Raw genomic sequence first — 27,870 nt, 5'->3', positions numbered from 1 at the left:
GCTTGTAGCAGATATTATCTATTGAGAAGGCAGGGAAAACCTTTACCTGGGAGCCAGAACCTCATGGTTATAATGGTCTGGTCTGCTCCTCCTTCTAGATAATTCCTTTCAGTTCTCAGTTTTAAAAGTAAATAAATCAGAAGGTCTGTGATTAAGATTAGCTCATTGGAGGGCTGTGGTAGGCTTAGATAATGGCCCTCAGTGATGTCCTCCTCCTAATAGTGCCTGGAACCTGTAAACGGTGCCCTTATGCAGCAAAAGGGACTTTGCAGAGATGGCAAGAGGAAACTAACATGAGGTGGGGGATCCAGTGCAGAAGCAAGCCCAAATATTTTGTCGTCATAAGTATAATTTGGTTTGTAGACTACATGCCTTAGTTTGGGTTTGGAAAAGGAAATCTCCATAGTACATACACAGTCATGAATTCTGTCCTTTTCCCATTTACCTTTGGAGGAATTTCTTACTCCAGAGTTTAGTTCATCAAATATTATCAAGCACTTACTATGTACAAGGCTGTCTACAGGACTAGTATAAGCGTGACTGAGAGGATTGATATCTGCTCTTGACCTCAGACTTCCTTTGTTTTGACTGTCCATGGTATCTCAGTAGTGATCAGCTGGATCTCCCGGTAGGACCGAGAGGTTAAGCTTCTAAAGAAGTTTTCTGAAGTTTTAAGGAGAAGCAGGGCTCAGAGTATGGTTCAAATGGCCTATGAGGACCTGTAACGTGAACACTTGATCGTGATTTCGATGTGTGGCCTTTATACAACTTGGATGTGGACTCTGCTGTACGATGTAGGTGACACAGAGCTCTGTGGGACCATTACACCTACTCCCCTAGGTCCAGAGTCGGTGCAGAGTGCGAGCGCACCCCAGGTAGATAGAAATCAGGCAACTTATCCAGGCTGTTTCTCTCCCCTTCTTTCACATTCATCACGTAGCACTGTGGTGTAGGCTGTTTGTCACTGCTGTTCAGACCAGTCTGCAGGAACACAGCTTTTGGAGATGCATGGGCATGTTTATTAGTGCTTGGACACAAGCTCTAGTCTTAAAATAGTGTAGTTTTATTGTGCCTTTTCCATCCAGGGGGAGGAGCCGGAAACAGTCGTGAGTAGCGGTCTGGCTGGGATTTTCCCCCATGCCTTCTCATCAGCATCCTCAGAGCTCTTTGGTCGGTAGGCAGAGAGACCTGGGCTCACCCGAGCATGAACTGTGATGCTGGAACCATGCTGTGACCTTTTTTTTTTTTTTTAAGTTTTATTTATTTATTTGACAGACAGAGATCACAAGTAGGCAGAGAGGCTGGCAGAGAGAGAGGGGGAAGCAGGCTCCCCACCAAGCAGAGAGCCCGATGCGGGGCTCGATCCTATGACCCTGAGATCATGACCTGAGCCGAAGGCAGAGGCTTAACCCACTGAGCTACCCAGGTGCCCCCATACTGTGACTTTTTAAAGAACATAGTTAATTTTACTTACAACAATATCCTGAAATCAAAATGGATTTAAAATTGCACACTTACCCTTATCAATAATAAAGAAAACTGGCTCTGGAGCTTGTGTTTCTGGAGGCGTGTGAGCCCGTTTCATTTCTGAGGCCCCTGTTTTCTGTGTGTATCTGTGACTAGGTTGGGATGTGAATTAGAATTGGATTCTTTTCCTGAGCTGTTCCAGTTCCCTTTGGCCATGTGGAAAATAAGCAGTTGTGGGTCAGAAGCAGTGTGCTCCCATGACTAGTCTGGAAAACAGAGCCAGCCTTAAAACCAGCCTGCCTGAACCAGCTGGAAACTTGGAGAAACTTCCCCAGTGGGGAGAGGGTCTGCTGCAAGGGAACAAGCCAGCCATTCATCTCGTGCCCTTCATCAGGTGTAGATCATGTGCCTGGAAGTCATATGTATTTTACAACATTCATTCCCTCTCATTTCCTTTAATTTGAAACTCTTGGGCATAATGTAGTAAGACACTTCAACCGAAATTTAATTTGGATAGGGCTTCACATGGACTTTGGTACCCTACAAAAAAATAACTATGCTCTAAAAGAAAACAAATCTAGGAGGCCTTCAAAGCTCTACCACTTAAAATAATCAACTTTATGTTTTCCGCAAAGATGGATTTTGTGTCCTGCTGGAATGCGGCCCCATACCAGGTACATCCTTCTCCGGTTCCTTTGTTAATGAGCTGGAGGATCTCATGAGATCTGAATTCAGTGTACATAAAGTCATAGTGAAGGAATTGCTAGAATCTTGGCAGCCTTTCTGGTTGTACCAAATGATTTAAAACAAAGGGTGGCTGGAGGTGTATATTAGTCTGCTCGGGCTTCCATAACAAAATACCATAGATGGGGTTGGGGGCTGCTGAAACAACAGAAGTGTGTTTTTCTCACAGCTCTAGAGGCTGGGGGTCTGAGATCAGGGTGTAGGGAAGGCTTGGATTGCAAAAGACCACCTTCCTGCTGTGTCCTCACATGGTAGAGAGAGTGGGGGGAGGGAGCGGGGGAGGGAGAGAGGGAGAGAGAACAAGCTCTCTGGTGTCTTTCCTACTGGGGGCACTAATCCCATCATGAGGAGGAGCCCTCATGACCTCATCTGAAGCCTAGAGGCCCCACCTCAAAATGCTGTCACACTGGGGGTCAGGCCTTCCCTACATGAATTTACGGTTGGAGGGTATAGTTCAGTCCATAACAAGGGTTGGATGTGTCCCAAAAAACCCAGTAGAGAAGCAGCCATCACGAGAGTCTCCAGGGCTATAGCATCTAGCCTTCTGGGGCCTGGTCATGGTTGACATCCTGTGATAGTCTTCACTGCTCTTCAGGACAGGAGACAAAACCTAGAAAGTGTGGCCAGAAGGGGCCGGTACATTTGTCGAGACTACCGCTCCATGTGGGTTGGTTCTGCTGTGTTCTTGACCATGAGGGTTTTCTCCCTGTCATGGTCACACTTTGCTTACTGCCCCCACTTTTAATGGGGTCTCTGTGCCAAAAGGGTTATTGTTCAGAACCACAGCAACAGCGGTACAGAATGTCCCCACTCTGTCAAGAAGTAGCTGATCCCCAGGGTCACGGGACCTGTCTTCAAGTCAATGGCGGATGCAGTTGGCCGCTTTTAGAATGGCATGACACTCACCTTTATTATTTAATGAGAAGGAAGGAAGCAAAGAATGGTAAATAGGGAGAAAGACTCCTGGACATGGTGGTTCTCAGCCAGGAGAGGGAAGAAGAACATTTCATTGTTACAGATTCTCCCTTTTGGTGATATTTTGGATATTTTAAGACATTTAGGGAACTATTTTAGGGGGAAAAAAACCCAAAACACCATACTGTGTCTGACACAGAGCACTCAAGAAATGGTCATTGAGTGAAGGAAGAAATGGATGCAGGTAGCGTTCTCCTAGATTCGGGCAGAGAACCCTGTGGTACCTCAGCGTAGTTAAACTTGCCATTTGGCTGGAACACTAGGTGCTTTATGCATAAGCACCTGTGAGTCCCGTGTGATAGGTTTGTTAATTCTTACGACTTTCACCAACAAGGAGAAATAATGGGCATCAGTGCTGTGATGTTTCACAAGTGAGGGAGAAATGAATCAGCCGTGTATTTAAGAACTACGGTGCAGAGAGAAGGCAGATGTCTGTGAGCAGTGAGAATCTGGGCACACAGACTTCTATCTTTCATCCCCCTACCCCCCTCCATCCCATCAGCAACTTTTACTTCCCTGCATATGATGTAACCATTACTCTGCCTCCCAGTTTTGGGCCAGCTCAGTACCAGGAACTTTTCCTCTGTGCCACAGTCATCACCCCAACAACCAAAAATCTTGATCGCCAGCAGCCATTCACACCTGCTCCCACTGACTTGTCCGCCCCTTCCTCCCCGACCACTCTTAGGTCTCATGGGAAGCTTCCTGTCCACCCTCCACTGTTTCATTGTCTAGCATTGCTCGCCTTTCTGTAGAGGAGGAGGAGGAAATAAGTAGCATCACCTAGACTATCAGTTTACCAAAAGGGATCAAACTTTTTAAATTAAATCAGCTGAGTCATAATGTGTATTTCTCTCTGGGGCAGGATACATTGTAGCCTCCTGTAGAACACTGCTTAGAAATCTACCTAGATTTCCTTCTTGGAGCCATAGACATGGTGCAGGATACATTGTAGCCTCCTCTAGAACACTGCTTAGAAATCTGCATAGAAATGCTTCTTGGAGTCATAAACTCCTCTATATGAAGCAGTGGTTATACTGACAAGAATTTGCTAGAGAAGCTGAAGGGAGATTTGGTAAATGCCTTCAAGTACATCAATGATTGTTAGAGCATGTGGTTGTGCAAGTGACTTCCATGCCCCATATGGCAGAGTATGTTTAAAAAGAAAACTATTTTAGTATACATACATGAAGAGTTGGAAGTGTCATCACATATTTTTAAGACAACATTATCTACAATACACAGTCTGGGTTTCCAAGGGGCATTTGGTCTCTTTAGTCTTCTAATAAGGTCAGCTGTAGTATTTTTCATCTTCCAATGATTAATGTGTCAAATTAGCAACGGTTCACCTCTCAGTGACTTCACAAGTATCTTTTCCACTTTCCTTCTATAAATAAAATAATCAAGCTATGTCCGAGTTCTATATTATAGCTATAAAATTAGCATGAAGCTGTGCCATTTGTCAACAACAGCCACAAGCCACTGGTGGCTGGGGCGTACTTGAAGTATGGCTAGCCCAAATTTCAATGTTTTGTCTGTATAACCTACCCATTGGGGTTAAGCGCCATCCCCCCCCCCACCGAGAAATAAGTAAAATACTGCATCATAATTTTTATTTATTGACTATATGTTGAAATCATAGTATTTTGATATGTTGGGATAAATAAAATGCATTCTAAAAGTTAATTTTACCTGTTTCTTTTCTCTTAATGTGACTACTCAGAAATTTAAAATTACACATGAGGTTTACATTTGTGGCTTGCATTAGATTTCTTTTGGACAGCTCCATTCTAAATAAATCATTGTTTAAGTTTAGAAATATCCATTGCTTAAAACTTAAGTGTACATGTATGTCCTCATTATGAAGATTACATACTTACAGTTCACTTCCTATAGCCAAAAATTATTGGACATATCCTCTGAATAAATAATCGATACCAGTACTTAAATAGATTAATGCAAATTGAATCCACCTGAATATGGTCAGATTGTAAGTTTTCAAAGTTTTCCCGATGTGAAATTTTATTCTGTTTACGTATGTATGTTTGGAACCAGTGCAAAGTTCAATTCCGTTTGCTTTACTGTGAACCACTAACATTAACTCTTCTGAACCAGCTATATGGTGGCATGTCACTCAACATTTCTAAAGTTGATTCAGCATCCTAAAAGTCACCTTCTTCAGTTTGATCCTTAATTAATATTTTGAGGTCTTTCTGGCCTAGCAGCCTCAAGAGTGAGAGGACCGTCAAATTCTCTGAGGCGACCTCTTCCCAAGACAGCTATAGGCCATTGGTCCATCTCTTTCCTTCTCTTTACCCTGAATAGTTCAGTATTCCTCAAGTCTGAGCACCTCCTGCTAAGGTGTTCTGAAGGCAGCAGCCTTCATGGAAGGCACACTCAGTAGCCTGTGCTCAAGATGGCTTTTCCAGAACAGGGTGGGGGAAGAACTTGATAGGTTTTTCCTTCTCTTATTTCCCCTAATAGGACAATATACAAGTCTTGACATGTGCCTAGGAGATGGAGATGGTTTTAAGCAATGATATGCAGTAATAACAATTCTAATAACAGTAGCAAGCATCTGGTCCGTATTATGAGTCAGGCAGTATTGAAAGAGTTGGACAGGTATAGTTCATTTAATCCTTGTAGCAACTACTTAATGTAGGCACAGTTATTAGGCTCAATTTCCTGATGAGAAACCTGAGCCACAGAGAGGTTGAAAGGTTGCCCAAGATCACACAGTTCTTAAGTGGAAAAGTCAGGATTCAAAACCAGGCCCTCTGCCTCTAAAGTTTATGAGTCTTAATGTCATGCAGAAGATTAATCTGTCTAGATTTTTAATTTTGAGTTTTGGAACACTTGAATTGGCTGTTTTAAATCCTGTTTAAAAGAATCCTTTTCTGGAGCACCTGGGTGGCTCAGTTGGTTAAGCGTTGACTCTTGATTTCAGCTCAGGTCATGATCTCAGGGCTGTGAGATTGAGCCCCATGTAGGGTTCCATGCTGGGTGTGGAGCCTGCTTAAGATTCTCTCTCCTTCTGTCTCTCCCCGCTTGTGCTCTTTCTCTCTCTCTAAAGAAAAGAAAAAAAAAATCTTTCCTTCCTTCTTTCATCATCCTGTTATTAGAGACTGACCTGAACCCATTAGGAAAATTTGGACATAAGACATGGTGGTTTTATTCCCAGCTGTGATATCACTTAAATAACTCCAAATATTAATGTTATATTTGTTTGACAGTGTGAAGTATATAAGACACAATTACATCTTTTTACCACTTTTGAATCTTAGAGCAGTCTGTAAGCTAAGCATTATTGATCTCAATTTCATTTTAATTTCCTAAATGACCACATTGAGTCTCAGAAGAGGTACTGAAGGATTAGATTAGCATTCCCACTGCTACATGTCCCAGGGGTCAGCATCCAGTACTGCTATCTGGTGGCCTAACCCACTAATCCCCCACCCCCAGTACATTTCTGCTCAGGTTGTGGCTACTCTCTTGTCACTTTGCAAAGTTAATGTTAAGGCACAAGTGCATAAAATATATTTCTAAAAATGAGCCTAGAGAAGTTGAATGAAATAATGGATCTTACTTCGAGTTTCAATCTGGGGAGATCATGCAGATAATAGAGATTCAGAAAATGTATAGAGAAGAAATTCTGTCATGGAATTTCAACTGTACCCAATGATTTGTTTTCTTTTAGTTAAGTAAGGAGAATAGTACAGCCGAGTCTTGATTTCTGCAGCCCATAGAAGTAGAGGAAGGGAACTGAGACCATTGTCCCACCTTCTACTAATATCTGGCTGATGGCCTAATTCCTCTTGACAGCCTTTCAGATAGTGACAGTTCTCCTGCCCAGAGCCAAACCTCCTTGTTGCCCCATCCCCACCCCCTGACTGCCACTTACCCTGTTAGCGTCTTTCTTCCCAAGTGCAAGTGCCCATTCTGGGGCCCAGACTGGGACTGAGTGCAGGAGCATTGCCCCTTTAAACGTGCTGGTGCTACAACTATGGTGTCGGCAGTGACGTGCCTTGGGTTATTTTTGATGAACTGGAACTGTCCAGTGTTTTCCGATATAAGCTGTTTTCATGTGAGGTTAATTTCTTTGAATCTAAATATAGGGATTTCTGGGGTGCCTGGGTGGCTCAGTGGGTTAAGCCTCTGCCTTCAGCTCAGGTCATGATCTCAGGGTCCTGGGGTCGAGCCCCACATCGGGCTCTCTGCTCAGGGGGCAGCCTGCTTCCTCCTCTCTCTCTGCCTACTTGCGATCTTTGTCAAATAAATAATAAATAAAACCTTAAAAAAATAGGGATTTCTGTTTATCTTTCTTATGATTTTCTTATTCATTTGGGGTAATTTAGATCCTGTTTCTACCAGTGAACATAGCCCTTGCTTTTAGACTAGTTCTTTAAAAAATGCAGTAAGTATGCCTTCATCTGATCTACTGAGAAACGTCTTACTAGGACAGCGCTAGACTCCAGAGCTCTCTAGCCTGCCACACGGTGATTCCACATTTCATCGACAAAAATTCCATGAAAGGCCAGCAAGGTCACAGGCCTTGCTGAAATCAAAACATTTTCTTTGTCGATATCATTTCCTATTCCTGCTCATCTTACAACCCCGTCGGAGGCAGGGAGAACGTTCTTCTGATTGTGCTGTTTGTTGATCACATGCTGTTTTTAATTCATCTGATCAAAGATTGATTCTCAGTTTTTGCTGGAGACTAATAACAAGCTAATTGATCTTAGAGACAGGTCCAGCTTGGTCTTCTTTTGAACATGGGTATAGCGTCATTCCTTAACATTGGTCCAGGATTGCCACCAATGATTTGAGACTGCTTCAGCCACCGTGAAATTTGACATTCTCAGACCTGAAGACTGGAATTTCTTTTAAATGCCCAGCTGGGCAACCTTTTATTATCCCTTTTATTAACTCAAACCTCAGTTAGTTCCACCTTACCAATGTTTTCCCAACTCTCCCAAGTAAAGCCAATGGCCCTCACACAGGAAAAAGAAATGGTGCTCAAAAGAATTCATTTATCTCCTCCTTTGATACCATCCACTCTTAGCTCTTTTCTGTCCATCTTCTCTTATATGTTGATTTTTTCTTTCTTTCTCAAAGCTTAGTTCATTTGGGCTTCCTGAATAATTTGTACTCTTCTGTTGTATTCCTACAAGATCATGAATCTTGCCTTCCTGTTCTCCATTCTTTAGGAATCTGACCTCATGGAGTTTACACATTGCATTGACCTCTCAAAGGCCAATGATTGCTTAATGACTATCGACAATTCTTATTTTAAACATATTTTGGTCGTGCTCACTTACCTAAAGCTATGGCCTAAGGCATCTCCTTACGTAAAGCACTTAGGCCCAAGGAGACCTTAGCTCCAAGGAGACCAGGAGAATTCCCTTAAGTGTCATTAACCATAGGAGGACTGCAATATACCTTTGCTTTTCAAATGAGTATGCAAGATCAAATACACTACTGTCCCCTTGAAAAGCTTCTGAGGCAGGTAGGCATCTGCCAGAGAGGGCCTGCTGGGACTGAGCACATGGCTGGGCCCAATAAATAAGTGATGGAGAAAAGTGAATGCACGTGAACTTCTCAGAGCTACAATATTCTTAAAGCAAATGATAGGACATCTTTTGTGATGTTTCTAAGTACTGGAGCAGTGATTCTTCCAAGTGTAGAGGGTCAGTGGAAGTGTTGAAACAGATAGGTAGGTAGTCAGCATATAGTTTTAAGGGGTGACCCATAAGGTCATAGAGTCAACAGGTACAGCTGACTCTTACACAACATGGATTTGAACTGTGGGGTCCAATTATGCGTGGGGTTTTCCCCCCAGTAAGTACAATGCAGTACTGTAAATACATTTTCTCTTCCTGATGATCTTCCTAACCACAGTTTCTTTTTTCTAGCTTCCTTTATTGTAAGAATACAGTATATAATACACAGAATATCCCCAAAATGTGTGAATTGACTGTGTAGGTTATCTAAGGCTTGGTCAACAGTAGGCTATTAGTAGTTAAATTTGAGGGGAGTCAAAGTTAATGCTTAGATTTTCAACTCGTCTGGGGGGGGGTGGGGGAGGGGTGTTGGTCGCTGCCCTAACCCATGTTGTTCAAGGGTCAAGTGTATTAACTAAAAAATTTTACTGAATGCACCATATTAGGTTTGTGCATGTTAATTTTCAGAAAGAATCCTATGTACAGGTATAATATGAACAATTTTTGTAAAGCTGATCTTATTGGTAGGGTGTTAAGAAGAGGATTAGAACTCACACTTGGTAATCCAATTCTTGTAGTGTTCCTTCTTCTCCCTTCCAAACTCAGTTCTAAACTGAGTAACTAGTAGTGGATCTCTTATGAATGCCTCACAAATCATGAAGTGGCTGAAAACATGGTGTCTGTTTCTGTGTCACTCACTTGCCTATTCCGTGGAAAACAAGCTGCAAATCCCACGTGTTGGCCTCCTACAGCTTTTGAGCTGGCACCTCCCTCCCGGAGTTCACCGTCACTGTGAAGCCACCTAACAGTACTGGAGACCAGTGGCCCTCACTCGGGAGTTGATCTAGAAGCCCCTGGAAGGCAGCACCTAGAGGGGAAGGCCTGAACAAGTGGCCTGAGGTGGTGGGCCTGCTTGGGGCACCATGACAACTGTGTGTTCAATTCTTTGCTGCTCCAGGGCCCAAAGCCCTGGTTTCCTTTGGGCCTTGTTGCCTGCCTGGGAGCTGTGGTGGATCTAAACGGGGTGGCCTGCCCGGTCCGGGTGTTGCCATGTGAGTGCAGATAAGCACAGGCTCTTGATCTCAGTGGCAGGACCATGAGGCCCTTGCAGGGCAAGGGAGGGAGGGAGGCATTTTGGCAGCTGCGTTGGGAGGGGCCCCCCACACTGCAGCCGAGAAAGTAGGTACCCCAAGCAGAAGGGCTTCCCACACACCTTGACAGGGGCCTTGTAGAGGTCGGCACCCCTTCTCTCCTGCCATGGCTCCCTCCCCTGCCTCTCGTACCGGAAAGTTGTGTTTCCATCAGCTACAGCTTCTGAAGCTCTGGGGCTGGTCACCCCGACTCCCCCTGAATTCAGATTCCACATTTTCTTAGGAAGTGACACCACATGGATAGGTAGTTTCCATGTGCAGTCCCTGCTTTAGGAGGTCTTGCGTTCATCCCTGAGACAGGCCAGGTGCTTTTTATTTTCTCTGGGGTTTGACCAAAGACCTGGCTGTTGCCCCCTGCGCCCCAGAAGTCACACTTCCAGGGTGAAGTGCCGTCATCAGTGTGCTCCGTCTCCCGGCTGAGGAGTTCACAGCCCTCCCCACTGCCTCTGAGGACAGTCTGCAGGTTTGCACAGGTCCGCTCACTGGGGTGAGGTCAGCCCACGTGGCAGGTTTCCAGGGACTTCTGCTTCCACCGAGGGAAGACTCAGACTTCCCGGGAGCTCTGGTTTCCCTTTAACTTATCATCTTTCAGTTTTATCGGTGTGGCTCTTTCTTCAGGTAACTCCAGCAGTGACTTTCCCCGCCAGCCTCTCCTTGCCTGGCCTGAGGTGACCCCCCTCGGTCCTCTGCCTGTTTTCTTGTCTCCCCACACTTCCTGTGAGGTGAGTCCCCACCTGATTTGGAGCCAAAGTAGTGGATGTGTAGACATCACGGGAAAGGACTTGGCCAAGAGCGCCCTGAAAAGGACTCCTCCCGGCCGGGCTCATGGCCAGACAACCACTAGCTGCCTTGTTGAGACCTGGGCCTGTGACTTTTGCAAGCCCTGGGAAGGAGAACTATGAAGAAGCCACAACCCTCGGTTGTATTCGGTCTCCAGAGCCAAACCAGCCTGTGTACAGGGTCTCCTAAGCTCATCGGTCTTTAAAATGTGCTGGAAGCCACATCACGCCAAACATTATTTGCATTTCTTCCGAGGGTACTCAAGTCCAAAACCTTCAGTATAGACCTGGCTTCTTGGGATAAGGTGGAGCTAATTCTTCCAGTGACAAAACATGGCGGAAGGTCCCAAATCTGCCCATGACATGCTTGCCTGGACAGCATACATACAAACCTGCCCATGAAAACACACAGACAAGTAGCCTTTCCACCTAAGCTGAGAAGGGAGATGTGCAAACATCCAGGCATCTTCGGGAAGCGCCTCTCATGCTCCAGAACCAGGCAGAGCACATATTGGGGAGCATTATTCCACAGTTTCTAGAACTTTCATTGAACTTATGCAGCTCGGTGTAGTAGTTGCATGATTACAACATGTGCCCATTAGACCCAGCTGAACTTTACCTTTCTTGTTATCTTTGGCTAGGTTTCCCCATCTTGAATCTCTGCACCTTGAATGAATCCAATTTTCTTTTTTGGTCATGGGATAAGGCACTTAGTCGGCTCAGCTCCTGTTTCTCTTCCTTTGCCCCATGAAGTTATATGAACCTCCTGTTCTCTTTTTCAGCTCTTTTCCCTTGAGGGCAGCTTGCTGAGTGGAGGACGGATCGTACCTTATGACCCAGTTACCTTTAGTCCAGAAGCTGAAAGGGGATGATATGACAAAGTCAGGATGATCACATAATGGGATTGGCCCAAGGGATAGCATGAGCATCAGTCTCTGAGCCTCAGCTGGGCAACCCAACCCTGCCCTCCCTCAGCCCTGTGTTTCGAGCACAGTCTTGGGGCAGGAAACCCAGATCTGCAGTCACCTGTCGTGGTCACCATTGGTTAAATAGGAGGGCTGATCCTGGCATGACACCCTTCCTTACAAGGGCCTTGTACTCTCCATAATACTGGAGTCACAGGGCAGCCCTAGTTCCAGTGTGGGACTTGCTCTATTTGGAGAAAAATATTTGGAGTACTGTTGTTGGTTCTGTTGAAGGTCCTCTTTACATGCATCAAATGACACTTTTCCGATACTTGTTTTCCTTTTTCCTTCCCCTTTGGCTTTAAAAACCAAAAACAGACGCCAAGCATGTGTTCTGTGCCCGGTCCCGAGTTCAGGAGCCCAGGTGGTGCTGACTGGGGTGGGTGGGGTTGTCCCCAGCCCTCGGCTAGCGCGGGGCCCCCACTCACTCTGCACACCTCCGTCCGTCTTATACAGCACTCGCAGATCTGTTACATGGAAATGTCCTGTTAAGCCCTATGGGTTGTAAATTCCTGAAGTCACAGACCATATCTGAATCAAGCAAGATTAGATATGGCCACAAGGGACTCTCCCCCCCCCCCCCCACCACCTCCCAGAATAAGATGGCAGTGTTCCTTCCAGTCTTGTGTAAGTCAAGTGCCTGGGAGGCTGCTGAGGACTTGCTCTAAGTGGTTTGCAGGTTCTGGGCTCCTTCCCATCACTGCCACACGATTTCGGTGGTGGTTCTTATGGTCCCAGGCAGGCAGGAGAGCTCAGGAGTTCTCCTGTGAACTGGCCAGCGAATAGTACAGCACTCTGTCTTCAGACCTTCTCTCTCCACACCTCCCCTGCCAGCTCTCAGTTTCTGTCCACAATACCTAGCCCTGCCAACCATGTGAAAGAAAAAAAAAAAAAAAGATTTAGTCTCAATTGGTACTGGGCTTGTGCCAGGACTACAAACATTGTGCATTGGCCCGTCCCCTCTAAGCAGCCAGACCAACAGCCAGAAAGAGGCAGAGGAGCGCTCACTCCAAAGCGGGCGGCTTCCTCTCCCTGGCCTGACTCAGTTGGTCCCCACCCTTCTAAATGGGCCAGAGTCCCAAAGGGTCTGAGCCCTCCCAAAGCCAGCTCTGCACTCAGCCCCACCCGGCCGCACCCTGAGGGGGTGTGCCTGAGGAAGTAACCTCAAAATGCAGCTCTGGCTTGAAAATTAAAGGGAAACTGGGCATATAGAGTCCAGTCCCAGCTCTGAAGAAGAATTTAACTAGGAGAGAAGACGAAAGCAGACTTTTCTTTAAAAAAAAAAAAAAAAGCAACAAAAACAAAAACCAAAACTGGATTTCAAAATTTCAAAATGCTCCATGACAAAAAACAAGCAAAAAATAAAATAAAAAAAGCATTTTGTGGTTAACAACCCAAACCCTCTGAAATGCTGAATGTGGTCCCCCACCTTGGGGAGAGCAGAGTCAGCTGAGTCCTGCGTGCAGAGACCCATGTGACTCTGTTTACGCAGTTTCCCCTAAACTTGCTTGACCATGACACCCTTTCTCTAAGTAGCGTCTGTTTATTTGGGAAATGCACTTCAGGTGGACCTCAGACCTTCCCCGTCCAAAGAGTGATTCCAGGGACAAGTGGAGTGAGCAGAGGCGTGCACTGTTACCTTTCTAATCTCCCTTTCTTCTGAGTCCTTGCCTGCTGGGGTTTGCTTATTCTTTAATTATAATGAGCTGCCCGAGCTGCCCGATGCTTGTGTATTTGATTTCTTTGACCCACTGGCAACACCAAACCTGTGCCAGAACCCAGATCCTTGCCCACCCTTGCCTTGGGTCCTGGCTTTTGCTCTCTTCTGCTGGGTGTGGACTTCTCTGGGCAGTCCTGCCCTCCCAGAGGCTGCTCTGCCCAAGGGGTCCACTCTCTGCCCAGTCCTTCTGCTCAGCATGCTGCTCCAGCGTCTCCCAGCCGCCCTGGGGCAGCACTTCCCGTTTGGCAACTCAGTCCTGACTCCCATGTGTTGTTCTGGTTCCCGGGGTGACAGGCTGGTGTTTATGCCCTTGGTAAACCCTGCCTCTCGCTGTCCGTACCCTGGCAACCTGTGCTGCTTTCTTATGGGGTAGGGGACACAATTCTTCAGATCAGGGGCCATTTTTTTTTTATTATTATTTATTTTTACTTGTTTGGGGAGGGGCAGGAGGAGAGAGAGAATCTTAAGTAGGCTCCAAGCCCAGCGTGGAACCTGACGCAGGGCTCGATCTCATGACCCCGAGATCATGACCTGAGTTGAAATCAAGAGCCAGATGCTTAAGCAGCTGAGCCACCCAGGTGCCCTGACCCTGTGCCATTTTGATTGAGTCTTGGTAGCAGTTTAATAATTTCTGAGGGGTTGTGTGTTTTCAATCGTCCTCCTCATCATCACTGGCTTTGGTGTTTTTGTAAAAGGTGTTTTGCCCTCCTGTCATGTGAAGCTTCCCAAAGGGCAGAGAGGGGCAGTTGGGAGTGTGGGCTGAACCAGAGAAGCCTTCCAAGGGGATTGAACTTGGTGCGGAAGTTCCCAGTCCCTGGACGGGTTCGCATCCGTCGTCTGCTGAATTCCGTGCGCTGGTGGCTGAGGACGGAAGGGGAGGCTTCCACCGGGCCCCGGGTGCGTGGACCAGTCTGAGTGAGGGTTAGGCAGCAGCGCGTTCACGGAAGCTTGCTGGGCAGTGGGTGTTGGGTTTCCGGGTGGGATCCTGCTCCCCCACAGAGACCGGAGAAGGTGAACTGGAGACGAGCGGCAAGCCCCGCTGCACCAGGGATCTGTGAAGGCATTTCAGCGAGAGCTTCTGGGGTTTGCTGTTGGTTTTGGGTTCTGACACAGAGATCCTTCCTAACTGATGCAGAGCTTTCCTTGAAAGATAGGGAACGGCTGCCAGACCTGAAACATGAGCCCCACATGTGGATGCAGGCTCGGGGGTGGGGGTGGGTGCTGTGTTTAAGATGGTCTGGGCATTCTTGCTCCCTCCCGTCATGCCGGGCCCTGTCCCTGGTCACCTGCTGGCCTCTCATCCTCGGTACCGACTCCTTCCCCTAAACAGCTTCCCAGGTCATGGGTCAAACCCATCGTCCCAGATATTTTCGTGGCTGTTCCACCTGTCCATGGTTGTATAACAAACCAGCCCAAAACGGGGAAGCGAAAAGCAGCAGTTGACCATGCTCTCTCATGCTCTTCTGGGTTGCTGCAGACCCTCCTCCCCCCGCAGTGGTTGCTGAGACCCCCCATCTGGGGGCACTATGTGTTGGCTGGGGCTGGAGCCATCTGAAGACTCGATGGGCCAGATGTTAATGTCCACTTTCCTGGCTGACCTTAAATCTGCTGTCCGCTTGGAGGGAGCTGTGGATGGGGACACCTCCATGCTGGGCTTCTCCTAGGGTTGTGGCGGAGTTCCAAAAGGGAACACCCAAGAATGTGTGCCCTAAGAACCAGGCAGAAGTCCCAGAATCACTTTTGCCACATTCTATTGGTCAAACAAGTCTCAGATTCCAGGAGACCAGGATGAGAGTCCACGTCAGGGTTGGAGAGACGAGGTCGCGCTGCGGGAGAGCCTTGGCCTGAAAGACGTGACTGAGGCCATCTTTGCAAAGGACAGCTTCCCCTAACTTAGCCGCAGACTAAAACTTCAGCATCTAAGTGAAACAATAAGGTTTGGGGGGGAACACATCAGATAGGTTTCGTCAAAAATAATTTAGTCCTAATGGAGGGAAGAAAAGCATAGAGATTTAATACTGAGATTTCACAGTTGTTGCCTGGAAAAATGCCAAGGAGAAATTTGGTGCCACTTTTCAGCCACGGAAACACTCTGGGCTTCTTGGAGAATGACCAAGCTGAGATAGCTTGTTAATTCTCATCCCTACATGAGCTCAATATGCTTAGAGAACCCAGTTCATGTGCCTGGCTTCATCTCATGTTGGCATCACCCTCACACAGATGGGGAAACTGAGGCTCAGACAGGTCACTGCATTCTCGCATTGTTGGCCAAGTTGGGTTGGCACTGCTTCTTCGTGGGCAGGGCCCTGTTTGTGGGGCTGCTCTCGGGCTTCACCACCGCTCCCTCTCCTCTTAGAAATACACACCAGGCCCTTTCAGGCCTCTCTGGCTCAGCTCCCGCTTTCTCCTCCTGGACACTGTTTTTCCACAGTCCTCCAGGCTGGGGCTTAACCCTCAGGGTACAGCCTGGGTCCCCTGACCTCGTGCTCTCCCCTGGGGCTTCACAGTGGCCACGTCCTTTGTATGGCCCTTCCCATCCTCTGGTGTTACGTGCTTGTCTCTCCCATTAGCCTGCAAACCCTTTGGGGTCTTTTCCTCTGCGGTCAATGTGAACTCGTCCTTGGAAAACTGCTTCTGTCACCTCATTTCTTTTTCTTTTCTTTTTTTTTTTTTTTAAAGATTTTACTTATTTATTTGACAGACAAAGATCACAAGTAGGCAGAGAGGCAGGCAGAGAGAGAGAGAGAGAGGAGGAAGCAGGCTCCTCGCCGAGCAGAGAGCCGGACGTGGGGCTTGATCCCAGGACTCCGGGATCATGACCTGAGCCGAAGGCAGAGGCTTTAAGCCACTGAGCCACCCAGGCGCCCCTGTCACCTCATTTCTTATTGAAGACCTGTAATTCCAGTGTTCAGGTAGGATTCAGGCCACTGACACTCTTTCAGTGCAGCTCTTCAAGAAGAATAAATGGCCCATGAACCAGCCCTCATATTGTGCTGCGGGTTGATAACAGGAATTCAAAAGTAGAAATTATTTTGCTTTAATTAGAAACCTTACTGCAAAGCCTTGAGACGAGGGGAGAGTTGGAGCTTATCGTTTTTTTGATCGAAGCCAGATCTGTTTCCAGCATTAATACAGGGAACTCATAACAATAAATTGTTACCATAAATAATTTTTTGACTTAAATGTGCTGGGATAGAGACATATTTAAAATCAGGGGGGAAAAAATGATGTATTGTTTTAGCCCCTTTGTTTTGAGTTGGCACCCACCTTCCCTTGTGGGAGCTTGTTGCAATGTGGTGTCTAGGTCAAGGTCAGCAACGAAAATGTTAGCCCCTAGGTTAGGTGCCAGTGCAAAGGTACAATATATTGTCACGTTCAGCCCGATTCCTCCCTCTGAATGCGACCCCTCTGACATTGCACGTTTATCCCATCTTTTTTCCCATCTTTCTCCAAGTGAGCAAAACTCCCACAAAGAAATGAATTTGAAAATAAAACCCAACTGGATTAAACAGAGTCCAACAGCTTTACTCGTAATGCGTCATGAAATATAATGGACCTGTAAAAGCCCACACGCTTCACAAATGTGTGCTTGCCACCCTTGTGCGCTGACCTTGAGAATCTTTTGTGGCTCTTTCTAATTGTTAGTAAGTGCTTCTGAAGTGACCCACAAACATGACTTACTCTTTCCTGCAGAGAACGTCAGAGCATGGTAACACAGCGGCTTTAATTAGTTAAAACACTTCATGAGTTTGCAGCAGGGAGAAGGCAACACTGCCCAATCGTATTCAAACACCGCCCTCCTTTCTGTGCCTCCCCTGCACAAAGCTTTTCCCTGGAATGATTCCTAGACCCATCTGTAACTTCACAGGGGCGTCGCTTATATTTCCAACAAAATGGACATAAGCCCGGGACAGCAATGGGGTTCGACGAATAGAGCATTGGAGGCAAATGCATTCGGGATTCACTTATCAAGTGTGGGGCTTCCTTGCAGGGAAGAGTTCAGGCAACTAGAAAAAAATCTCTCTAAGGTTTGGTTTTTCTCATTGATGGAAGAGTGCATAATGTGAATGTTGTAGAGTTGTGATAATGAATAAAGTAATATGTTAAACTCCTTGCGTAGAATTCTGGGTACAGTTCATTGAGCACAGGGTGCTCTGATGAGGTCAGTGACTTAGACAAAGACACTAGGTGGGAGGTTGTTCTTTATGAAGTTTTGCTCCTTTTATCCAAAGTTTTTTCTTTTCTTTTCTTTTTTGATAAAATTTATGATTCTTTTTAAATCAACAAGTTTTTGTAGTACAAAACTCTTTAAAATGGGATGTGTCTCATCGTCTTTGTATGGATCTGGCCACTGGTGGTCAATACGTGTTTGTTACATTTAATGGAAAGTTTCTGTGTCAAAATGAATTTGGCTAGCTGTACCTAGTCCAACAAAGTGTTCTGTCAGTTATTAAGTGACACAAAACGTGAGTACATTTTTAAAAAGCAACATATAATCGATTCTCATTATTGGGGCTATAGTTATGTTCCGTGACTTCACTGCAGACACTGAGTTAGCGAATACCGGACCATTTGTTCTAGAGAAAATACAGGGTCACGTTTCTGTGAGCCTCCGTTCATAACATTTCCATCATCTGATGCAGGCATAACCTTGTTTCATGTGTGTTTCTGTTTAAAGGGCCTTCCATTACACACATCGTTGATTCCTTAACACTGGGCTCACGGCCAACATCACTGACATCCCTGCCTGAACAAAGCTGACCCACCCATGACACGTGTCCTCCACAAGTCCATCACAGCCTCCATCTTATGAGCCCTGGACTTCCCATTTTGGGGGTGATTTTAAATCACCAACAAATAGCAAAAATGAAAAAGCCTGGCACTAAATAGACTCTTAAGAGGACATTTGTTGGGGCACCTGGGTGGCTTAGTGGGTTAAGCTTCTGCCTTCTGGCTCAGATCATGATCTCAGGGTCTTGGGATCGAGCCCCGCATTGGGCTCTCTGCTCAGCAGGGAGCCTGCTTCCCCCTCTCTCTGCCTGCCTCTCTGCCTACTTGTGATCTCTCTCTGACAAGTAAATAAAATCTTTAAAAAAAGAGACATTTGTTCACTATACCGAAGCTGACCTAGAAGGCAGAGTGTAGCCTTGACCCACCTCAACTGGGCACTCAGGTGACTCAGATCTTTGACCATGACAGCACTGCCAATGATGACTTTGAACTCACAAGTACAAGGTAGCAAGTAGGTGAATTGGCACATACAGCTCTTGCAGAAAGTGAGGATCCCCTGTATTCTGTTTTGTCACATCAAATGTTGGTATCCAGTCAGTTTCTGTTTTCCAGGAACGGCTGCATTGCCCCATCTGTGGACGACCGCTGCAGCTGTCCATGGGGGTGTGCATCAGTGGGGAGCCTCTGGTTCCATTACAGGAGGGAGGCTGGAGCCCAGGCAGTCCCCTTCCTGCCATGTGTGGCGGTGGTGGCCTTGCTTCTCTGTGTGAATTTACGTTCCTCCTTGCCCAGAGCTTACCCTGGCAGCTGTATCAGATTGTTTCTCTGGGATCCCATGATTTGGAAGCTCTTGCCCAAAAAAGCCTAAACAAAAAATTTTTTTCAGTTGTTATTATTGGGGGAGGGGGACCAGGGAAGAGGAACTGTCCCCCCAAAGTGGGTGTGAGGGAGCTGGGGGGCCAAGGCCAGCTGCTCAGGAAGGAAAGCATGGGAGCAGCAATTAACCACCAGTCCAGCTCAAATTAGGCCTCACAAAGCAAATTACTGTGTTTAGAAAGGAATTTCTTCTCCAAGGAGTCTGCCTTCGGTTCGCTGCCTGCCCGCGGAGACGGCTGGGAAAATCCCGGCACAAGTTACCAAGTGCACACCAAGGCCCTGTAGCCTCGCGTGGGCCTCTGCCCACCCTGGGCTGTTGTGCCTCAGTTTCCCCATCTGCTGGGGGCAGCAGCTCTCCCTTGGCAGGGCATGAGGGCAGGGATGTTGTGTTTGAAGACCGAAGCCTAAGGCCAGGGTCGGCTTGAGTTTTACCCTTAAACACGCGACAACCCTGTTGTGGTTTTTTCTTCTTTGGGCTTTTTTTCCCCTGGCAGTTCTGAGAGGCTGATACTTTGAAGGCACTTTGAGCTTCGAACCATAGACCCTAAGCTCCTGGCAGTGGCTCCTGGTGCTGGAGATTAATAACAGTGAATAGTCATTGAAGACGTAATACTGCTAGGCACCATTCTAATCACTTTCCATATATAATTAGCTCATTTAATCCTTCCTTTCCACCCCACAAACCCTCCCAGGCAAGCACTATTACTCTGTCCACTTGGCAGGTAAGGAAACTGAGGCAGAGAGTGGTCAAGGGGGATGTAAACCCTCAGTTACATAGCTAGCAAGAGGCGGGACACCAGCTCAGACAGGCAGCCTGAGTGCGCAGCCCCACACAGAGCTACTGAACTACAGGGAAGTGTCTTCAGGTAACACCTCTGGTTTTAAGGATTCAGGAGTCAAGAGCATCATGCATGAGCTCCCAGAGGAGCCCTGCATCCCGTGCCTCGGGATGAGAGATCCGCCTGCCAGGCCTCTGTCTTCCGTGGAGCTGCAGTCTTGGTAGGAGTGGAAATGGGCAAGAAGCAGGCAGAAAAATCTCCGAGGGGCCCTGTGGGCTCAGGTGCAGGAGACGGCACTGGTCGGAGCAAGGAGGTGGTGCAGACGTTGCGTAGGCAGAGATAACTCGGAAAGGTGTCTTTAAAGAGGTAGCATTGAGAAGGGTCTAGAAAAATGGTCCTCGAAATTAGTCTACACCTTCTCGACCATCTGCAACCACGGTTAGTCGGGACATTAGCTGCAGCCGTGGACATTAGAATCACATCTTCTCTTGGCCCGGGGGGGTTGGGGTGCTCCCATCCCACCTGCAGCCCCTTCTCCCTGCCTGCTTTCCCCTCAGGGGGACCCGGAAGTGTGAGTGAGGTCAATTGACCAGTGAAGTAGTGGGTTCCAGGTGTTTCGCTGCAGATGGTGGGCAGTGCCGTCAGCTTGGACCTGTGCACACACTCCTGGCCTTGGTGCACAGGGTATACAGTGCCCCCCTCCCCCCAGCCCAGCGCTAGGGTAGGGGGGCCTTGATGCTTTCACTCCCATAATTAAAAGGGGAAAGGTCACGTGGAACATTTGGCAGGAAAAACAACTTGGATAGTCTTTGAACTTAGGCTTCCATTTACATTCCTCCCATCTCTTTCTGGTTTTTCGGTTTTAGTGTTTAAAGCAACATAATTCACCAAACCACTGAATCTGCCTTGAATCTTTACAGCCCCTGAGAAAAGTCACAGTGCTTGCGTGACAGGCATGCATGGACCAGTGCACTGCCCCACCCCATGTCCTTGGACACCTTTGGAGCTCTCAGCTGGGACCTGATGCTTTCTTTCTAACAAGTGGGAATATAAGCACCGCTTCACGAGACACTGCCAAGTAGTAGGTCACTTTGTTCCATAGTCAGGCTGTTTTCTTCCCCCACCAGCCCCATCTCTGCCGCCCACCTCCACCCTCCAAGAGAGAAATAAGCCCAGTTCTTTGCTCTTCAGAAAAAAATGGAAAATGTAATAAAGTCCTAACAGATTCCCTGGCTCTTTAAGGTTGTGAGTTCACAGGCAGTTGGTGCTAGCGTTCTGGTGTGATTTTTCTTCAGCCTCTCTGCTATTCTGCTGCAGGGAGAAAGAGAGTCTTAATAGCCTGTCATGCAAAAATTTGGCAGTGCTAAAGAAATAATCCTGTACTCTGGGTTTTTCTTCACTGACCTCTGCTGCTAAAGTATCCCTTCTTTAACATTGAACAGGTACTGTTCATCTGATTTTCTCTCCCCCTTTTGTCTTCATGGGAGAATAAAGCTAGTTAAAAATAACTGTGATAATTCTCTATATAGCTGTTCTCCAGCACCTGCCAAGAAATATACAGATCCTGTGATGGGTGGCTCTGGGGAAGAAGCGAGGTGCCAGCATTGATACAGGAAGGGTCCTTTTGTATTGTTTCCCTTACTTTCAGGGTAGCTTACTTGCCTTTCAAGGCTTTCCCTCCTTATGTATTTATTTTATTATTTTGTGTTAAATTCTGTTATTATATTCTTTTATATACATAGGTAGGAGGCTCTGGTTATATGCCATGGCTTAGGATGTATAGGATGTTTTCCTCTGCAAGAAACTGAAAGCCCATATCCAACTGGCTTTAGCAGTAAAGGGACATTATTGGCTTCTGTTGCTGAAAAACCCAAAGGCAGATGGATTTCAGGCTAGGGTTGATCCAGCCATTTCACAGTGTTACCCCAAATCTGGTTTCTCTTCTTCTATTGGCTCCGCCTCTGGAATGGTTGGCTTTAAACCAAGAGTAAACCTCCCCCTCATCCCGGGATGGCTGGAAGCAGCGACTGGGGTCATGGAGTTAAGTGTTCACATCCAGAAGAAAGAAGAGTCTCAGAAAAGGTCTTGGTCTCTGCATTCTCCCAAAGGTCTTACTTTGGTCATATGTCTGTCCCTGGAGCCAGGAAGATACAGTATACTGACTGGCTTAGCCTAGGTCACCCGATTCATATCTCTAGGTGGGGGTGGAGTCAGCTTCCTCAGGGCTATAGGATCCCTAGAAAGGAGAGAGGCAGGTAATGCTGGAGAAGCTGCCACCAACAGATGTCTGGTGTATGTGGCTGATCTAATCCCTGAGGTGTGAACACAATATATATAGCTTTTTTTTTTTTTTTTTAATTCTGAATGTTTTAATTGATAAGTATCGGGGCTAGAAATAGGTCGTCGAAAGCAGAGCTCTGTGTATTTTTCTTTAAGTTCGCCCATCTTGATCCCTTGTCTTCCCTGGACAAATGGGAGAAAGGCTTGTCAGAGGGAGGTTGGGAGGTTGGGAAGCTCCTTGCTGCTATCGCAGAGTCTGCAAGGAGAGGGAGGAAGGAATCACAGAAGTGGAGGCATCTTTCTCCATTCCATAGAATATTCTTCAAGACAAGAGACTTTGTATCACTTGCAACATTGTTCTTAAAGAAGCAGGTTTAATGAAACGGAAATGTTATGAGAAGTAACCCTGCTTAATCTGTTAATTTCCCACCCCATGGACTTTCTTACTCACCATTACACGGCCCCTCCTTGCTCGTGCCCTGCCCCATCCGTGCTCAAATCCGGGCTTTGTAGGGAGCAATAAAGAAATGTGTGACTGACCTGTAACCAACCGCTCATCCTCTGTCTACAGTGGGCAGTTCGCAGTCGTGAAGAAATGCCGGGAGAAAAGCACCGGTGTACAGTATGCCGCCAAGTTTATCAAGAAAAGGAGGACGAAGTCCAGCCGGCGGGGCGTGAGCCGCGAGGACATCGAGCGGGAGGTCAGCATCCTGAAGGAGATCCAGCACCCCAACATCATCACCCTACATGAGGTTTACGAGAACAAGACAGACGTCATCCTGATCTTAGAGCTGTGAGTAGGGTCTGCGTGGCTATGGCGGGGCCTGGGAGGCCCAGGGTGGGGGTCAGGGTGGTTGAGGTCCGCCCACGGCTGCCCTGCAGTGGGACACCTCGGGGTCCCGCCCCGAGCCTTGTCAGGAATGTACTCTGCTTTGCCAAATTCGAGAACAATCCTGTACCGCCTGCACCGAGACCCGTCTGTGGTTATCTAGAATGATGCTAAGGAGTGGTTCCATTAATGCAGTCCCACCCGACTTGTAAGAAGGTCCCCAAATCCTGGGGCTCCTCTTCCTTTGTCATGACATCATCTGACTCCTGAGCTGTCTGGTCAACTTTAAGCTCATGTTCCTTTTCTACTTGCACTGTTCCTCTGCCTTCCTTCGGGGTTTCTACTTCTCTTCCTCCCCGCTCCAGGTAACCCCCCACCTCCACTCCCAGCTGTTGGGACTGTCAACACAAGTTACAGGAGGGGGTAAAATTGAACCAGCATCCCTCAGAGGTGACTATAGGACTTGTTTTCAAAGCTTTTCGCTTATTTTCTCGGGCAGGCCCTGCCTGTCGGATGTGGTTGTGGGTGACGGACTGTCGTGCCTTTTTCAGTGATGTGTCTCTCTGTCCCCAGGCCCCTGCCTCAGTGCCCCACCCATCTTGAAGAGAGAGGGAGGAGAGGATGTCCCCCAGGAGCACCTGGCCGGGAATGCCTCTGGGTTTTTGGGAGGGAGGGGAGGCATCCAGGCCTTGAGGGCAGGAATCATGGAAGGAGCCCAGGAAGCCAGGGTGACACGCCAGTCCTGGGTGGCTCTGAAATTTGTTTCCTGGGGCCCCGGAATTCAGACCTACACCTCTGCCAGCCAAACAGCTCCCCATGTTTGCAGATCTCTTACAGTTAGGAGGTGAGGCCAGATGGGATGTAAGGAAGTGAAGGAGGGGTTTGTAGAGGACCCAGCCTAGCCCTGGGGTCCCTACACTCTGGGCACCCTGGGCTTTGCCCTCACAGGGACCTGGGGGTTCCTGCAGCTTCCTGTCTGTCACTGGGGTGTGGGTACTGGTTTTTATGGGTCTGAGCAGCAGCTTGCTCAGTTATAAATTGGGGTTACTAGTAGCTACCCCCACAGGGTCTTGAGGAAATAAGTGAGTTGAGAATTGGACGATCCCTAGCACAGTGTGGGATTCACGGACATGTTTTCTTCCTCGCTTTTAAGCCAGCAGGTTCTCCACCTCTGCTGCAGAGACACTGGGGGCTGGGTATGTCTTTGTTCAGGGGCCATCCCAGGCCTTGTACAATGTTTAGCAGCATCTCTGGCTTCTACCCACTAGATGCTGGTAGCACCCTTCCCACGGACTGTGACAACTAAAACTGTCTCTAGACAAGGCCACGTGTCCTCTGGGGGCAAAACACCCCCCTTCTCCCCATGGAGAACCCCTGCTTTAAAGGAAGAGCCGGGCTTTAAGAGCACAGGGGATTAAGGGGCTTGCCTGGTTACAGCTGCGGAAAGAGACGTTCACGGTGTAATCTTTGCTTTCTGTGGCAACTCCTGAACCAGATAGAACCGAGATCAAAATCCAGGCCAGTCCTTTACCATCTGTAAGCCTGCATTTCCTCTCTTAAGGCTGTTGTCAGAGGCCATGAATACAAAAATCTTGGGGAAGAAATGTTACAGATCACAGCTGTTTTGCCTTTTCAGAGAATTATTAGGTTGTGCCCAGTGACTCAGGAATATCGCTTATCCTCTTTGTACCCCGAGCCGTATGGAGATGTCTATGCCTTCCTGCCCTTCTGGCTCCCCTTTGCCCGGGCACATTCTGGTCTCAGCTGCTGATGCCTGACCCCATACCCTAGACATTTCCCCCTGGGTCCCTCTATCCTGTGCATCAATTGGGTGACATACAATTACTTTTTTTAACCACTGAATTTTTCCAATTTTTAAGAAGATCATATAGTTAATCTGATGCGGGAGGAGGGGTGTGCAAGTCTTAGGACGTCAACACACGTTTAAATCAGGATTCAGAATAGTCCCCCCCCACCCCGGTTCCCTTGTCTCATTCCTTTATAGTCACACACACCTTCCGCCCCCCCATCTCCTCGCAACCGCTAAGCTGTTCTGTCTTCGCAAAAATGTCCTATAAATAGAATGATATGCTGTTCAGCCTTTTGAGACTGGCTTCTTCCACTCAGTGTTATTACTTTTGAGATTTATACACGCGTGTTTTGTGCCTTGTTATTGCTGCGCTGGAATTCTGCTGCGTGATAGATGCGTGCTTGGTGTCTGTCCACTTACACCCTGAAGGACCTTTGGGTTGTTTTCTAGTATTTGGTGACCATGAATAAAGCTGCTATAAACATTCACTTACAGGCTTTTGTTTAATCTTGAGTTTTCATTTTTTTTTTTAAGATTTTATTTACTTATTTGACAGAGAGAGTATAAGAGCAGGAGGGAGAGGGAGAGAGAATCTGGAACAGGGTCCCCGCTGAGCACAGAGCCTGACTTGGGGCTTGATCCCACAACCTTGAGATCACCACCTGAGCCAAAATCAAGAGTCAAAGGCTGAACCAGCTCAACCACCCAGGCGCCCCAAGTTCTCATTTATTTTGGATGGATACCCAAAATAACTGGATGTGTGATTTTATGAGAAACCTCTGAGCAGCTTCCTGAAGTGGCCGCACAGGATAGCAGTCCCTCCAAAGCTGGGAGGTCCACTTGCCACACCAGCACTAGCAAGTGTCAGTCTGTGACAGTGTCTGCACTAGGATGGTAGCCATTTCAGACGATGGCAGAGTGGCACGCAGCCTTCTTCGTGCACTGTGCGGTGACCTAGACTAGAGGTTGAGTGAGCCCGCAGAGAATGGCCCTGGCATGGAAGGAACAGGAGAGGCCTGAGAAGACATCCCTTCTGCACGGGGTCAGCTGTGTCTCTCTCCCGCCTGAGTATCTGCCCTTCACAGCTTCTGGCACCCCCATGAGCTGATTGTCCCAGTCTTGTCACCCACCAGCCATGTGGGAGTTGTGATGGTGACCTTTATGTGTCAGTGGAGGTGTCCAGACATTCGATTCAGCATTATTCTGGGTTGTGTCTGTGAGGGTGTTTCTGAATGCGATTAACGTTTGAATCAGTGGATTGAATAAAACAGATCAACTTCCCCAGGGTGGGTGGGTGGGTCTCACCTAGTTAGTTGAGGGCCCCAGTAGAACAAAATGGAAACTTATCCCTAATAAGAGGGATTTCCTCTTACCTGATGGCCTTGGAGTCTAGGACATTGGCTTCTTCCTGCCTTAGGACTGCACTGAACCATCGGCTCTCCTGGGTCTCTAGCCAGCTTCAGCCCACTCACCCTGAAGGTCTGGAGACTTGTCAGCCTCCATTGTGATGGGACCCAGTTTCTTAGTATGAGCTCCTGCTCTCTCCATGTATGTACACATACCTCCTACCGCATCTGTTTCTCTGCAGACTCCTGTCTTACACAGTCAGAGGGAAAGTAGACCCTCGTTTTAGACATCCCACTTATATATACTTACTTTGCAATGAAGACGTGTTTTAATTTTTAATAGACAGTTCAAAATATTAGGTCTGCCTGGGAGATAGTCATCTTTGTCTTGGAAGAAATTATTGTTCCAAGTTCTCTGAGCTTTAAGGAAAGATTAGCCATCAGTGACACATTCCATCTCTTCTTTTCTTTCTAGAGAATACTGAAGAAGGGGCACCTGGGTGGTTCAGTGGGTTAAGCTTCTGCCTTTGGCTCAGGTCATGGTCTCAGGGTCCTGGGATCGAGCCCCACATTGGGCTCTCTGCTCAGCAGGGAGCCTGCTTCCCCCTCTCTCTGCCTGCCTCTCTGCCTTCTTGTGATCTCTTTATCTCTGTCAAATAAATAAATAATAATAATACAAAAAAAGAATTTTGTAAACCTTGAAAGTAGCTTCAAAGAATGAAGCTCTCTGCTCCCCAAGCTTGTTCTACTGGGAAGAATCATTTATTTCCGAACTGATCTGCTGGTGCAGCTCAACACAGGGGCATACGTGATGTGTGATCACAATTTCATATCCTCCATGTCCCACTGTTCCCTCATGAAGCCATGCCAATCTGGATCTCTCCTCTGACTGTGCTGTCACTCACCTGCACATTGTCCCGTGGGCAAGCCACTACAAAACTTTGAGGTCAGTACTTGACTCATTTTGTAACTCTTTTACCCCGTAGAAAGGGAAGCTAAGCTCTCAGAACTTGAAGTCAGTGCTAATCAGAGCCACCAGCTTCTAGAATTTCGTTCTTAAACTTGCTATTTGAAATAACTACATATTTTAGGCTATAGATAGTGATGTATTTTTCTCTCTAGCTCTCCTCAATCCAGACATGGTTCAAGCCCACCTGCCTCAGGGGTCAGAGAGGAGATGTAAATGAGCAAGTGTGGTCTGCAGGAAGCCTCAGGGTTGGGGAGGCATCAGGGAGTGATGAGGACTGTGGCTCACCCGGAATCCCGATACCCCACGTCAGACCAATCAGTTGATTGCTGCCATGTGGAATTTTGGATCTGGTGTTGCCAAGTCTTGGAATTTTTTTTTCCCAAGAAAAGTCTGTAATCTAGACTTTCAACATTGGCAGTTCATAGAATTCATAAACAGGAAAAATAAAACCTATCTGAAGGCCACACCTGTAGAGACTTGAGACTCCAGTCTGTTTCACTATAGCAATAAGTAGTAGTTGATCACTGCTGTGGGAGAAGCAGTGTGTTATAAATACAGCTGGAGGCAGCCCAGAAGGGCAAGATACATACTTAGCCTGGAAAGTGACTTTTTTCTAAGTTTTTTGTTTGTATGTTTGTTTTAAGATTTTGTTTATTTATTTGACAGAGAGAGAGAACACAGCAGGGGGAGTGAGAGAGGGAGAAGCAGACTCTCTGCCTAGCAGGGAG

At 47.2% G+C, this 27,870-nt stretch overlaps 1 protein-coding gene across 1 annotated transcript in view; it reads left to right on the top strand.

The window, feature by feature from the left end:
• DAPK1 (death associated protein kinase 1) overlaps positions 1-27,870 on the top strand; it is a 156,911-nt gene that overhangs the window by 71,881 nt on the left and 57,160 nt on the right. The window contains 1 exon segment of the mRNA XM_032840523.1: positions 22,759-22,980. Within this exon segment, the coding sequence (XP_032696414.1) occupies positions 22,759-22,980 (222 nt within the window).

Source organism: Lontra canadensis, unplaced genomic scaffold, assembly GCF_010015895.1.
Source record: "Lontra canadensis isolate GAN:19392208 unplaced genomic scaffold, GSC_riverotter_1.0 scaffold113, whole genome shotgun sequence".
Taxonomy (NCBI): domain Eukaryota; kingdom Metazoa; phylum Chordata; class Mammalia; order Carnivora; family Mustelidae; genus Lontra; species Lontra canadensis.
The sequence above is the reverse complement of the archived record's forward strand: the minus strand, read 5'-3'. Positions and strand labels throughout refer to the sequence as shown.